General features: G+C 35.9%; 1 protein-coding gene across 1 annotated transcript in view; it reads left to right on the top strand.

The window, feature by feature from the left end:
* Window positions 1-16,278, top strand: part of LOC149532529 (FAM91 carboxy-terminus protein) — a 170,019-nt gene that overhangs the window by 110,765 nt on the left and 42,976 nt on the right. The window contains exon 10 of the mRNA XM_089804375.1: window positions 11,249-12,872. Coding sequence (XP_089660501.1) covers window positions 11,249-12,872 — 1,624 coding nt within the window. The remainder of the gene's footprint in view (window positions 1-11,248; window positions 12,873-16,278) is intronic.

A 16,278-nucleotide genomic window follows, 5' to 3' on the forward strand; every position in this document is an offset into this window, starting at 1 on the left:
TAAAGAAACGATGGTTTGTTGAAGGGCTTTGACTGACACTAAAGAAGAAAATGAAGACTATACCTCCCGCATCGTACACTGATGCATATAATTGAGCGATGGATCTGGAGAGTGAGTAGAAGACGAGCAAAAAGAAGCACAAATCATCGGACTTAGATGATTCATCTACCAAAAGTAGTAGCAGCGATGAAGAATCAAGTAAGAAAGTTCAAGTGTTGCAAAAGGATATGCTATGGATGATGAAGGTATTTAAAAATCTGAAAAAGAATCTTGACTCGGTGAAGGGGGAATTGTGGTGTACGGACTGTAAGGAGGAGGGCCACAAAAAGGGCTGCTATCCGAATAAATAATTTTGCAATATCTGCTAGATTGCAGGACATTCTACAAAGGAATGCCCGTTCAATATGAAGACAAAGGGACATCAGCAAGTGCTACTGACACAAGAAGTATTCACCAAAGAAGGAACAAGCACAAACAGTAATGATGCAACCTCAGGAGGATATCGCAACAATAACCAGCACGGAAGGGGTGGTAATAATAATAACAATGGAGACTGAAGTCGGATACAGAATGACTCGAGTGGACAACCAATGATACAATGTTGTGCATGCAACCTCTAGGGGCACTTTGCCAGAGATTGTACCACGAAGGAGATGCCGTAGTTGTTATACAGATGGTGTGGTCCAGGAGACCATGAGGATTTGAAATGGCTGAAATAGGGGGTGAACTTGTTAAGCATCGAAACATGTGATGAGGAAACACTAGCCATCATGCATGAGCAAGCAAAGAAGGCAAAGTACCCCGTTGTAGAGGAAGAAAAGAAAAGGTTGCAACAAGCATGCATGGAGTTGGAAAAACAAATGGAAATGAAGAAATTACAAACAAAAGACACTGCCAACACCTCAAAGAGAAACTTGGCAGAACAAAACATGATAAGGCAGGTAATGTAAATAGGAGCTCCTATAAAATTAAATGACCACCTTACAATGCCTTAGTTGCGGACGACGATACTGAACATGACACCAATCCCAAAAGCAATGGAGGAAACAAGAAAGGATGGCAGTGGAACGACTGCAATAGACCCAATGCTAGTGGCACTCATGATAGGAAGACATCCGACAGTAGTTGAGATGGGTATCCTGGGAACAATACTCACAGACACAATCGTCGACGAAGGGTCAGGAGTAAACATGCTACCAGAGGATATATGGAAAAAGTTGGGACAACTTACGTTGTGGCCACTTACATTTCAGTTACTGCGGATCAGCACAGAATCAAGCCGTTGGGAACCCTAATGGTGCAGTCGGTAACCATTGGAACGCAACCATTTCTATTGGATTTCGTGGTCATTCCGTTAATAAGAAAAGGATATGATGCCATCCTTGGACGAGGTTGGCTGGTGCAAGTGAAGGTGAAACATGATTGGAAACGAAATACCCTATCCGTGGAACGTGGAGGCCGAAGATTTATAATTGACATGCACACACAAATGGTAGGTGAGGAGGTAGCGTCATTATATTCCAAAGGTGAAGTCGAAGGTGATGATGAGGGAAAGAAGAGAATGAATCCAGACGAAGAAGGAATATTGAGATTAGAAGGAGGGTCGAATGATGACTACCTAGACTCGGTGAACGACTTACTCCATTGGTAGATGGAGCATTATGAGCTCTTTTCAAGCTATAATATGGTAAGGGTCGACGAAGGTAATAAAGGAGAGGAAAATGAATGTTTGAAGGAATACAAAGAAGTGAAAGAAGGAAAGGTGGTTACGACTGAAGTTGAAGGAAAGATATGGTACACAGTGAATAGATCGCGCGGAAAGAAAAGGTTATGCCACACCACGAATTTAGTAGAAAGGTATTGACAGCAAGGAAAACACATTGTACGGTCTGCACAAGAAACAAAGAGGAAGGGCTTAATAATAACTTCAGCAGTACATAATGAAAGTTCTAGATCAAGAATACTGTTATTGATGGCAAGGAGTGGCAGCCGATGAAATTCATGGTACCAAGTTTAAGGATCACGATCAAGAACAAACTGGGAGATATGGAAAGTCTGAGGGAGAGATTGTATAACTTAAATAAACTTAATGAGCGGCGATTGCAAGTACAATGGGCCATGGAGGTTATACAAAATAGGCGAAAGGTATGTCATGACAAGCATTTGAAATTGAATAAATTTCAACTGGGGCAGTTAGTTTTAAAGTATAATTGGCATAACGAGATTAGACTAGGCAAATTTAAAGCTAAATGGGTTGGACCATACAAGATCCTCAAAGTTGGTGATAATGGGGCAATCAAATTATGGACGCTTAACGGGAAGGGAGTAGCCGAGGCAGTGAATGGGTCGAAATTGAAAATCTACCATGAAAGAAGTAAAGCACCTCCATAGACGAACTCAGAGAGAATATAAAATTAATAGATAAATAAGGTATAGATATAAAGTAAATGTAAATAATGTAAAATTGCAATAGGTTGATAGAGCAATGTTAAAGGAATAAACAGAAGGCCATCAAGTGAAAAGAAAATGATACCGTATGGTTAGTACTAGGAAGGAAAGAATGCCGTACAGATGCAGAGCACATAGGAAAAAGTAGATTTTTGGCATAAAAAACATAGAAAGTTTAACATACAAAGTTATAAAAGAGCAGCTAGTGACTTACGACCACTAGGATAGAGAGAGAAGGTTGAACAAACCACTGTACTTATGTTCACAACATAGGGAAGGCACCGTACAGTCACCACATACAGAAGGAATTGTGAGGTTGGCATTATACAACCACAGGAGCACATTAAAAGGCTTTAAAAAAGGATCGTGCAACGGCAACAGGAAGACAAAAGAGAGCACTTGGAAAGACACAAATAGTTGAGGTGGTGTACGGTAAGAAGTAGCACCATACAAAGAATTGTAGAAGTTGTACAACCAACAGTCAAGAGTGATATCGTACGATTGTATGAGCATTAGATAAAGATTAACAACGTGCAAGATAAACTCATCGTACAGTGCACACAGGAGTTATAGGTGGTTGTATGGCCACCGTACAACCTTCAAATAGAAGGGAACATGAAGCTTTGTACGGCTTGAGAGGATTGTGGAAGGAAGAAGCGATCGTACGACCGTACTTACAAGGATCTTAGAGGTAGTGTACGACCTTGCACAAACAGGGAGAAATGGTGATTACCATACGACCTTAGGAAAGGCAAAACAAACTAGTAGGTGCACTGTACGGTCCGTACAAGAAAAGCAGAGTAAACACGAACTGAGAGACATCCCGTATGGCCAAGGAGGAGAAATTCATGTGGCTGTACGAATGGAAAGGCACATAAGTACACCGTACAAAATTAGAGGAAGGACTACTGTACGGACTGGGAGGAAGGACTATCATACGGACTAGAAGGAAGGACTGCAGTGCAGATTGAAAGGACTGCTGTACGACTCGCAAAGAAGAGTTTCCCATTTGAAACACTGTAAGATGATCATCGTACAGACACAGAAGAATGGTGAGAAGAGGTTCTAAAAAAAAAAAACCAAATCAAAACAGTTCACAATGACTAACGTATGATACCGAAGGGAAGGGAAAGACATAAAAAAGTAGTAAAACCTAAGCGGTTGGTAGAAAGAGTGTGACATCGAAAGAAAATTACAAAAATGGTGTGTTCCATGGACTTTTGTGTGGGTTTGAGGGTGCTAGTTGTGTGTGTTCCCTAGGACCCCGCAGAGGTGCTGCCCTTTGACCTTGCCGGGGGCGTTGCCCCTTAGACCCCCAGTCAGTTTAGTTATCAATCTTGAAAAGTGTGAGCAGTTGATGAGACCTGGAGCTATTGCAGGCATGGAGTATCTGTATGCCAGAGGTGGAGAGAGCACTAGAGCAAGCCTTTCGTAAGGGGTGCTATGTTTTGAGGCACTCGAAGTAGGTGTTGGACGTGAGGCTGTCTTGGTGGATTAATAGAGAGCTTGGGAGGAGCTAGCCATCTAGTTGGAGGCATTAGAGCAACACTTGCCTCAACATACACAAGAGTGAAAGCAGAGAAGGCGACACGGGTGGATATCAAGGTCAGATTGGCTAGGGAGATAGTATTGTGTTAGCAAAGGCTTCAAATGCAATTTGTTTTAGAGACCAGTTTGGTGCAGGCATGGGAGGAATGTGAATGTGATGTGACAAAAAAAGATCTATTCTGATTTGTTAATCTATCTTAGATATTTTATAATTGTCGTCCAAAGATGACTTTACTTTTCGGGGTCTTTTTGGGGCACATGATGTTGTCAGTAATTTCTATATTGAAGTCGATGGGTAGAATTGCATCTGAAAGGGCATGTGATGGTTGAGTCACCCCTTCGAGAAAGTATATGTACATCGTCCGGAAGGGACTTTGGATCATTGTAATCATCATAATCGTATTGTAAGCATTGGAGTGCATATTGCGTATATGAATAAAGTATCTGTTTTGTGTAATATCTTACTGCACTACATGCAATAAGTATCCTTTTACCATATATGGTAAACATACAGAGGTAACAACATGACCTAATTATTGGTCGGCTTGCATGGTATGAGCAGCTCTAGTTGATGCACAAAATTCCTAACTCCAAGATGCATCAATTTAGAAAAATATTGAGAGCAAAAGAAGAGATCAAAAATGAGTCAGTGACTCTTTTTTGCCAAGAAGAAAATATATATTTTCAATCAAGAGCCATGACACAAAATGTAACCTTCTCGGCTCAGTTATGAGTAAGATGCAAGAGTGGCAAGAGTTACAAGATTCTTTGGCTGTTGGCCCAATGTGGCAATAATAATATTAATAATATGGGCACCCTAAAATAAATAATGAAAAGGCTGATGAGAACATTATAGGAATGTGGTCGCTCAAAGAGAAAGATAAACTATTGCTAAGAATAATTAGTTCATGTGTAACATCTTAGTTTAATAATGTCATTCGCCACCTATATATACTTGTGTACGTATGTAAACACATATATATGTATGTGTGGTATATTAACAACGTATTTAACATATACGTCTTATATTATGCAGATGCATACATACATACATGTATGTATATATTTATGCAAGTATAGGTAGATGATATGATGCTATTGTACTAAGGCATGGCAACATCACATGAAGTTTTGAGATCATCATTATCAAAAGGTTTTACATTTTAATTAAATGTTTAGTGTTTTCTTAATAGTGCACAATTATTGACTAGGTAGCTCATGGTAGTCCTTAACATACTCTTGCCTGCCTAGCCGTTTTACCCCTTAGCCTTGGTGGTTAGATTTCATACTTGTCAACTCCTAGGTGAAGTGATGTCCCTCGCGTAATTCTTTTCTTGGCAATGCTCCCCTCCTTCGACGCTCTCCTGCAAGTAGAAAATCCTCAACAATAATATCATATTCTTCAAAATATTCAAAATTATTTTTACAAGCTATCAATTATAAATCATAACAGCTAACTACCATTTCACTTCTCATGAAAGAATAACCAATTTTCCAATATTTCAAGATAGCAATATAATATCTTAACTAATAACTAACATGTCATCTTCACATGAAATTCTAACGATTAATCATTTTACTATTTCACATGCTCATAATAAATTTTAGCTGTCAATTGACTTCACATGAAAGCATAATGGCTAGATGAGAAATGTAAAATTTAAGCAAAAATTGGGGATGTAACATACCTTCCCCCTTGTGATTCATCGTCCTTGATGAATTGCACAAAGAGAATAAACAAAATTACCTCATCATAATTGTCATTGTATCAATTTGAAACAAAATTGGTTCATAATTCAAATTCTTGGAAATAAATGTGAAAATTTCTATTAATTTTCATCATAATCTTCCCAAGTGACATTTTCTTCGGTGTATTGGTACCATTGGACCTTGCATTGGGTAATGTTTTGATTTCACAAGTGAAGATTATGCACCTCAAGTATTTTGAGTGACTCTATTTCCACCACCCCTCGCTAGTTACATATTTCTTAAGATATGAAACTTGAAGTACATTATCCATTTAGGCAGGGGTTGGAGGTAGAGTAATTGTGTAAGTCACAGGGTTTACGATTTCAACCACCTCAAAGGGCCCCACATATCTTGGGGCTGATTTGGCATTTCTACCAAATTTGATAGTACTTTTCTGGGGTTTGACCTTCAAGAGGACCTTTTCTCCTATTGAGAATTCCCTAGGTATCCTCTTTGCATTTGGATAGCTTTTCTGTTAGTCATATGCCTCCTTCAGCCTCTGACGGATCTGAATTGCCTATTCCTCCATCTCTAGAAGCATTTTGGGCCTGATGATGATCCCGTCCTCAATTTTATTCCAACGCATAGGATCTAGCTAGAATTACCTTTCCAGATGTTGAGGAGGAGGATATAGCAGCATCTAGGGCTAGTGGAACTGGTTTGGGTTCCAATGATGAGGATCTAGATATAGTTGCAGTAAGGGATGAATCCATTAATCCTTTATTTTTTTATGACCCATTTGACCCTTGAAGGGCATTGATATTTGGTCATTGATAAACTATTAAACACTTGTCATTATGATTTTCAATTACATTTATCATTATGTTTCAAACTTTATTATATGATGAACTAGTCTATGTTTTGAGATTTCATTTTGCAATTTAGTAATTCGATGTATGATTTTCTTTACAATCACAAACATAGATTATTGAGAGAGTATTAATGTTTATCTTTGACATTTGGTATTGATCAATGATCAAGCAACACATATTCATACTATGAAATGACTTATTTTTGCAATTATGCATGTTTTGAGATTTCATTTTGCAATTTAGTAATTCGATGTATGATTTTCTTTACAATCACAAACATAGATTATTGAGAGAGTATTAATGTTTATCTTTGACATTTGGTATTGATCAATGATCAAGCAACACATATTCATACTATGAAATGACTTATTTTTGCAATTATGCATGTTTCTCTCTCTTTTTTTCTGTATATATATATATATATATATGCTCATGTACCCCCCCACAAACCCAAATGGAAAAATAAAATTTGCCCAAATCCACGAAGTTGAACACAAACCCAAATCCGTAACCAAATACGAACCAGCAAACTAGCTGGAAATCTTTTATAGGCAACATCCTCCATGTTGAAAGACACAATATGGAGAGTTTGTTGGTGATTTTATACCTAAATCACATTTGTGCTTCATTGATGGTGATATCTTAATTTCTCAAAGCTTCAGTTTGATAGAGATGGTGGCTGATCAAGGAGATTATTTGAGTCTATTGATATATTCTTTTTTTTTTGGCTGGTCATACCCTTCAAGGAAGGATGATGTATGCTGGAAGAGAAGGCTGCTAGAGTTTGAGGATGGTTTGATATCTTCTTGGCAGGCAGTTGTAATGTCTCGTTTCTCGGATTTCTCTAATTTCCATCCTAGAATCACAGATTTCATTAAAATAAGAATTTTAAGATGGTTAGAGATATAACTTTGCCACTTAAAATGCCTTTCAACAACATAAATCTTGATTTAGGTCCAGGTACCACCAAACAAGGAATAAAACTGACTATATTGTTAGTGTAATATAATCTGTCCATATAGTTATAGATTCTCATAGTAATTCTTGCACATAAATACCATTTCAGACTTATAAGTATCTGCAATAATACATAATATGTAAGACTATATAATACGTATCCAAGTACCTGTGCAATCTAACTGAGATCCAGATTATCAACTGTAAATGATACAAAATATCAGACATAAATAACGCAGCATATGAGTGAATTAGTTTCCTGATATGATATACTTGTCGTAGTATGATTCTATGTCTTCCCACCGGCTCTAATTTGTATCATAATTAATATGTACCCTGCAATAGGGTCTCCATGGCAGCCAGAGAAAATATCACATGATGACTGTGAGTGTATACTTACTGTTTTTTTGCAGCCACGTCCTTTTAGCGACTTTTGTTTATCCTTTTAATCCTCTCTCTCTATTTGATGACATTTAGACGGACATGTCCGTATTTTTGGAGACAAGTCTTGCTTTTTTGTATTTGATTGAATAATTTGTTTGTATGATGTTTCTTGCTGGATTGGTTATCTGTTTTGCAAACTGTATAAATGTATCTACCATCGATCATTCCAGATCCGTGAGACCTTGCAGCGGTCTTACTTGGCAGTGTCACCCCTCCAGTAGTACTTAAGAGACGCACTAGGTTCTTGGTTGCCTTGGGCCTTGCCCTTCTGTTCTGAATTTCTTTACACCAAGGAAGGATCCCTAGTCCTTGCCTTAGTTGTGTTCTTGTTCCTGCTCCTGTTCTTGTTCTTGTTTCTCTTTCGTTTTCTTGTTTTCTTTTGCTCTGCTCTTTCCGAACACCGTTTGGTGATCCTATTGTTGATAGCCTCCTTGATTGTACATTTTCAGTTCCTTAGTTCCATTTCATGGTCTCTTGTTGGACATTAATACTTTTATCTTATTTTATCTTACCTTATCTCCTCCTCCTCTCTTTTGGTTGGTCACTAACTGTTTATACTAACTGCTTATTGGCTCTGTGATTCCATGAATGATTTCCTTCTCTTGATTGCAGACCTACTTCCTTTGCGTTCCACTAATTTCCTCTGTGTGCATTTCTTCCTGTTTGATTGATTTTATGGGTAGTATACCTCCCATCTTTTGATCGTTGCTGGCTGAATATATTTTATATCTGCTGTGTCTCCTTTCAAGGGTCATGTTTCTCCATAACTGATGGTATTTGTCTAAAACCTGATGACACTAGTTTAGTTGGCTGGTAGATCGGTTAATTAAGGATCGATGATCAGTAAAATTAAAATATCAACATTCAAGCAATATTAATCACGAAAATGGATTACTATATGGCGCTGGCTAAGCTCAAGACAAAATGTACCAAAGACAAAAAAGTCAAAACTTTTTTTTTCTAGACTTGAGAAAATACAGTGATTTTTTATCAATTTTTTTGCTGTTTTCGATCACAAAATATGCAGATCATGAAGAATAGATGCTGAAAATTCAGCAAAATCCGTCGTGTTTTCAAGTTTTCTAATTTTGGTCAACGCTGCATTTTGTCTTCAGCTTGTCCTTGTCCTTACTATGTTATTTAAATTAAATTTATATTTTTAATTTAAATGATTATAATATCTTTATTATACATTATAATAAAATTGGGATAAATTGGCACTCAATGACTTGTTTGAGAATTGCAATTTTGAGAGGGAAAAAATCACTATCCCTGCCTATCCACGATTAATAGTGGTCTTTCCACAAGTTCTGCTTTGATTTAAAACATTCGATGGACTTTGGTTTATTCCAGAATCATTTCATTGACAAGTTGCTTGACTTTTAAAGAGAGCTTCTTGAATATGGATGGTTACTTTCATGTTCTTTTGTAGTTCAATTAATTCCTATTCAAATTGCAAATCTATACAAACTGTCTACTATACCTGTGAGAAGACACTGGCTAACCTTTGGAAAAGAGGGTGAAGTTCTGGAAAAGCGAATTCATATAACTGATCCAAACTTTCCCACTAGTGGTGGCAGGCCTTCTTTCTAGGGATGTTTGATGATAATATATCATTGTTTTGAATCCAATGAAAGAACATTTTAGAGGGCAATTATTACAAGCATAGTTAAAAAAAACTGCGATATATCACTAACATTGCAAGATATTGCGAGAAAAACTGCCAGCCGATATAATCGTCAAATAAATTGCCGACGATATTTTGAAAAAATTGCACCACATTTGGGGTGAAAAAATCACGGTTTTTATGATTTATGATTTTTGGGTCAAAAAACTGCTAATTAAGTCAACTTGAAAAACAAATAAGTTTTCTAAAAAATGTTTAGAGTTTTTTCATTTTCCCGTAGGTTGCGACGGCTAACAAAAGGGCTATGATGGCTACTGAGGAAAGGTGTGAGTACTGAGGACTATTAAGGCACACAGATTTAGAGATAGGAACAATTTCATTGATATGCTTCAAAGATGCCATCACATGGAGTGCTGATTGTAGGATACTCACATAATGGTTTGCTCTTCAACACGTTATAGAAAACATTTTTGGAAATTTAATGTAAATTTGTCTAAGTATGCCAAATTGCATTCCCAATGAATGACTTGTAAAGTCAATGCATAGTGGTCAAATCTCCTCATATACACATAACTATTATGCTTCTATATACACATCATCACTATATATATTTTTATAGAGCTATAAGTTGTAAATTTTTAGAAGTTATGAATTGATGATTGTGAGTTTATAGATAAGTTTATAATATACAAATTTTAATTTACTTGAACTGGTTTTGTACATTTATAATAATATATATTAATACTAAAGTAGTATAATATTGTATATTAATAAATTCATTATAGAGAGCTATAAATTAGTATAAATTAATAACTGTATAGCTAATAAATTATAATACTGTATATTTATTCTTAATGCTAATATGCATATGCTTTGTTTATTAACAACATTTATAAGTTTACAGTGTTTATAAATTATAAATTCATTTAGAGAACAAATATATTTATTTATAGTCTTCATAATTATTTATTAATATATATCTATAAAAATTATATATTTTCAAATATTTGATAGAAGTGCCAATTTATTGCCGATTCTGAGTTTTTCAAATTTTTTGAGCTAGCCGAGATATTGCCGAAAGCGAGTTTTTCAACTATGATTACAAGTATACATATTGTGATATTTTACTTTAATTTTCTTATGCTTTACACCAAACTGCTGGGCTTATATATGTAATTCACTTGTTTGGGTAAAGACTGTAATTACCTTTTGCTTTCTGTTTAACATTTTTAGTATAAATCATTTGGCTGCTGTGAACTGTTCCTCTTTTCAATACTTAGACCTCTCTTTTATAAGAAAAAATGCAAACCATTTCAATAAACTATGCATCAAACTTATGAGATGTCACTTTTATTTAAGGACTTGAATGATGACTCAAAACTCAACTACGTAAATGGGTCAGTAATATGTATATTATAGCATGGGGTATTACAAACATGCAATGTTGCAATTTTCAACTGATGATCAGGCTGTTAATTTGGTAGAGCTCTTGAGTAATAATACTGATGTGTAAGTTTCCATTGTATCTAATGTTTTTCTTATGCATCTCTGATAAATATTCTATTTGATCCATTCTCATGCTTACAATTATGTTTTTTAATAAGAAGATTTGAAGTTACTTAACAATGAACATGACTTGTAAACTTTTTTTTTTTTTTTGCAGGTTTGAAATCTCATGCAGTTACACTCTATGAAGCAGGAAAGCTTGGTGATGCTAGCATTGCTGAGCTATGCAATGACCTGCTTGCATTAGAAGGTACAAAGTTTGAAGGTGAACTGCAAGAGTTTGCAAATCACGCATCCAGTCTTCGGTGTGTGCTTGAATGCCTCCAGTCTGGTGGATTGACAACTGATACAACAGAGGGAGATGTTTCTGACTTATTTGATGCTTTCTCTAACAAAAGTGCTTTTTCTGATGGAGAGAATCCAAGGAAAAGTATTGGAAACTCTAATATTGGGCAAGAACTACAATTAAATGGTTCTGGAAATAATAACTTCCATTGGAGCTCAATTGAATCTGGAATTTCTGAGATGGATAATCAACCTTTTGAACCGAAGTACCCATTGCCAGAGTCTGATAAATATGCTGACAGATCATCTCAGCACTATGCAGACCAGCTGACAAATGTGGGCCTTGATGCTGAGAAAGAAGAAAACTCTTTGATTTCTACTGACACCAACATTAATTCAAAGAATCGTGTGAAGCGGAAGCGCAAATACCGTGTAGATGTTCTTCGTTGTGAAAGCTTAGCTGGCTTGGCACCACCGACATTGCATCGTTTATTTCACCGTGACTATGACATAATTGTTTCAATGATCCCTCTCCCTTCTTCTCCTTCAGTAATTTTGCCCGGCGGTGCCAGTCCTGTCCATTTTGGTCCACCATCATATTCTTCCATGACACCGTGGATGAAACTGATTCTATATTCAGTAGCAGGTTCTGGTCCTGTTTCTGTTGTTCTGATGAAAGGTCAGCGGATTAGATTGCTTCCTCCGCCTTTATCAGGATGTGAAAAAGCTTTGTTGTGGGCTTGGGATGGATCTACTGTAGGAGGACTTGGTGGCAGGTTTGATGGAACTCTTGTAAATGGAAATATTCTTTTGCATTGCTTGAATTCTTTACTAAAATTCTCTGCTGTTCTTGTTTTGCCCCTGTTGAAAGTTGATTTAAACAAGTCTGGAAAGCCTATTACAAAGGATATACCTTTACCTTTGATAAATCGAGATGGTTCATGTACCATTGTCAGTAATGAGATTGGACTTAGTGCTGAAGAAATTGCACAGCTGAATTCAACATTAACCATTTTGGCCAAAGAACTTCAATTTTGGACAATAGGATATCTCCGTCTAATAAAGATTCATAGAATGGAAGATAATGAGAATCACTCTGCTAAGATTGCAAAATGTGAGTGGGTTCCACTTGGTATAGAATTTGGAATACCACTTTTCAGCCCAGAATTGTGCAGAAGCATATGTCAAAGGGTAATACAATCAGAGTTGCTTCAAGTTAACTCACTTTCTGAGCACTGCGAAGCAATGCAAAAGTTAAGGAAAAGGCTGAGTGATTTTTGTGCAGAATATCATGTAACTGGTCCTATTGCAAAACTTGTCTATGCTAGGGAACAATCAACAAGAGATGCATCACCCATGCTGACAACTTATGCTAGTGGAAGATGGGATCCTTTTGTTGAACCGTCTTCTCCATGGACAGCAAGTAATAAGAAACTAACAAATTTTGATCGGCGAAGGCATTCTGAAATTTTAAGTTTTGATGGTGATATTTTGAGGTACTGTCTCTCCCTTGTATATTGTGTATTTCTATTGTTTGTTGTTGGTCTTCAACCTATCTTCTGGTGTTGTAGGGACTTGGGAGTAATATCTGAGTGCCTAATTTCACCTGTTTTAATATTTATTCAATTTTACTTGTACTTGTATAGCTCGCATTTTTCATTTCATACATATCTGTTAAAGCTCATATTCAAACTTATTGAGGAAACTGAAATTATAACCTACGCTTCTTCCATAATGGTCTTCCTTTTAAAATAGATGAATTTCCCTTGTTCAAGTGTAGATTGGAAGATTTGATTTAAGATGACAAAATTTAAGACAATTGTTTTTAACACCATTTGGCAATTTTACTATTTCACATGTCACATAGCTATATATTTAGGAATTTAGGAGTAATGTTAAGCAGTTGGCAAAATAATTGCCTGTACATCTGTTGCATATGATACTATGATGCATCATTTGTAGAGTAATATTTTGCTAAAAGAGGATTATACTAAAAAATCACTAATACAAAACAATATGCAGGAAACTATTGCCTCACAAGAATTATTTTGAATAACTGACATGATATTTCTAGTGTCCTTGTAAATGATAAAGAGTGCTTCTTGTGATAACTATGTATGTAATTTGTATATCAACACTTCAGGATGGACTGAAACCAATAAGACTGCAGACTCTCTACTATCTTAAGTACTATTATTTAAGATATGGAAATCCTTTGAAACAAATCATTGGATACCATTCGGCAATGGAGTGCATTCAATCATTTTTATATACATGAAATGCCTGTGAAACAACCATGGGGATATTTTTCATCCATAATGCTAATCAATCACTGTTTCCTCATTAAGAGGAATACCAAGCTGCGTCTTTGTCAGGCTTGAAGATAGGATCTCAACATCTAAGGTCGAAGACAATTATCAATAGCTTCTTTAGCAACAACAGACTTTATTATTGGTGCAGATTGTGAACTATGACAATTGGAAAAAAAATATTATTTATGCAAATTTTCATGCTTGTGACCTTGAGAATACCTGCTAATATTTCCAATAACGTGATAAATCTAAAAAAAGGCAAAGTTTATTTATCAAATTAGAACTGCTAATATTCCTCCCTCGCTTCATATGCGAGAGGTTTTTTCAAAATTTGTATAGATAGAAATTTGAGTGCATAATGACTTTCCTGCAATGGTAAAATCAACTGTAGAAACATGTGAAGTCAGCCAAGCTGTTGTGATTTTGGAATGTTAAATCAATATTCATAAGTTTAATCTTGTAATTTTAAACAACGACAATCAAACCTCATAGCACTCAAAAATATGGTTTATGTAGCAATCAAGCATAAGCACATATTATAATGCATCACACAATGCACAAGAATTGATTACAATATGATCGAAGCAGATAAATTATGTAATATTGTTATGATGGAATATGATATATTGAACAAAACATTTTAAGGAATGGCTTTATAAAGACATTTTCCCACAGAACCAACAACCTAGCCACCAAAGACTTCTCTATCTAACAAAGAACTTATTACAACCACCTCACTCAATTAACTATTAATGTAATATATTATAAACTATCCCCCTTATTACATCACTCTGAACAGATGTAGGAACAATGGTTCTAGTTTGGGACAAACAACCACCCAGATATCACAAACCATGAAGGAAACACCTAACTGAACATATCCTTGGATGTCCTTAGTATTCATCAATACATATGAATCGATACATTCTCAACTATTCACAAATACACCGTTCTTCCTGGTAACTAAGACATTGTCAATTATCCTCAAGAACCCTGCAAGACACACTATAAACACTCCACAATTGTAGTATCCCAGAATAGGGATAACAGAAAAAATGACAATATTTTGTCATTGATGTCAAAAGTTGACGATCAAGGTTGTATAGATTTTGAAGGATCACTCTAAGAAATAGAGAATTGGAATGAAATGTGTATCAGGCTATTTATTATTCATTAGATCTTCATCAAGTACTGTTTATCGTACTGGGTAAAGAAATCAGTGCACAAACCATAGATATGAATAGTAAAACTTCTTATTATTATTCGCATATGCCAAAGACATTACATTATGCTTGATAAGATAAGATGAATACAATGCTTCCCGAAGGGGGTATAAATGCTTTCCGAAGAACCTTCCCGAAGGGGTCTGTCGGCTACATGACAATTACCGAAGGGCCCATCGGCTACATAACAAGAACCTTCCCGAAAGGGTCCGTCGGCTACATAACAAGAACCTTCCCGAAAGGACCCGTTGGCTGCCCAATATTTACCTACGACAAGTACTTGGTTGTCTAGGTGAGCTACTTGGTTACTTGGTTGACTTCCTTGGTTGTCTAGTTGGGCTTCTTGGCTTGTTTGTTTGAGCTAGTTGGCATCTTGCTTGAGCTATGTTGTCTGCTTGGGCTACTTTGTTGACTGCTTGAGCTACATGGTTTTGTGCTTGAGCTGCATGGTCATCTACTTGTGCTGGTTGCTTGTCTATTTTAGTGGCAATCTTATATTAAACATAAAGAGTAGTTATATATGTCTTATGCGGTGATTAGTATATAAAATTTAATCTAAAGTGGCACAATGTATATCCGATTTACATGACGACAACCATATAATACAACAATAAGGAAGGCTGTGAAATATATCTTTTGGAGGAATATGTGAGTATTCATGGATAATATACCTTGCTTTTGTTTTTTTCGAAACAGGTTTCTATTCTATTGCAGGTGTGTAAAGAGACAATACCTTGGTGTTTATATTTGAAATAAATGTATTCATACGAGGTGTTTATTATTGGGTGGTTCATTTATAGCAACAGCCATAGACTTCCGTAATATTTTTCCTATGCATTTATTGTAAGATTCATCAGTCAGTTGTGTATATAATGATGGAGTAAGTTTCTTCTTCTAAAAATGATCAAATGTGAAGGCATAGTTTGCAGACTTGGACTTGAAGAGTACTCAGCAATCCCAAAACATTTGACTCAGTAAAAACTCAACTAAAACATGGCAAGTTAGAGAGTACTAAAATTAAAATTTCTTAAAGAGCATAATCTTTTTAGCAAAGTTCAATTGCAAAATGTTTTTTAACATTAGAATTTGACATCTCAAGAGAGAAAATGCATGGTTTTATAACTAAAAGAAATTGAAAACAGCATTTTTTTAATCGATAATTGGCCAAGGCCTTTTTTATTTTATTAATATAATTTTGAATTTACCCGTTCAAGTGTGGGCACTGGAGGAAAAGAACAGTTTGCTCATGACCAGAGGTCCTTCTTTAAGTAAAATAATACAAAACTGCAAGTTTGTGGATAGTTCAGATGAGGATGAACATATTCCTCAAGTGCAGACATCAAATACAAATTATCTATCTGTTATAT

This window comes from Cupressus sempervirens, chromosome 10 (genome assembly GCF_028749045.1).
Source record: "Cupressus sempervirens isolate cs-2001-9-10 chromosome 10, ASM2874904v1, whole genome shotgun sequence".
In the NCBI taxonomy this organism is placed as follows: domain Eukaryota; kingdom Viridiplantae; phylum Streptophyta; class Pinopsida; order Cupressales; family Cupressaceae; genus Cupressus; species Cupressus sempervirens.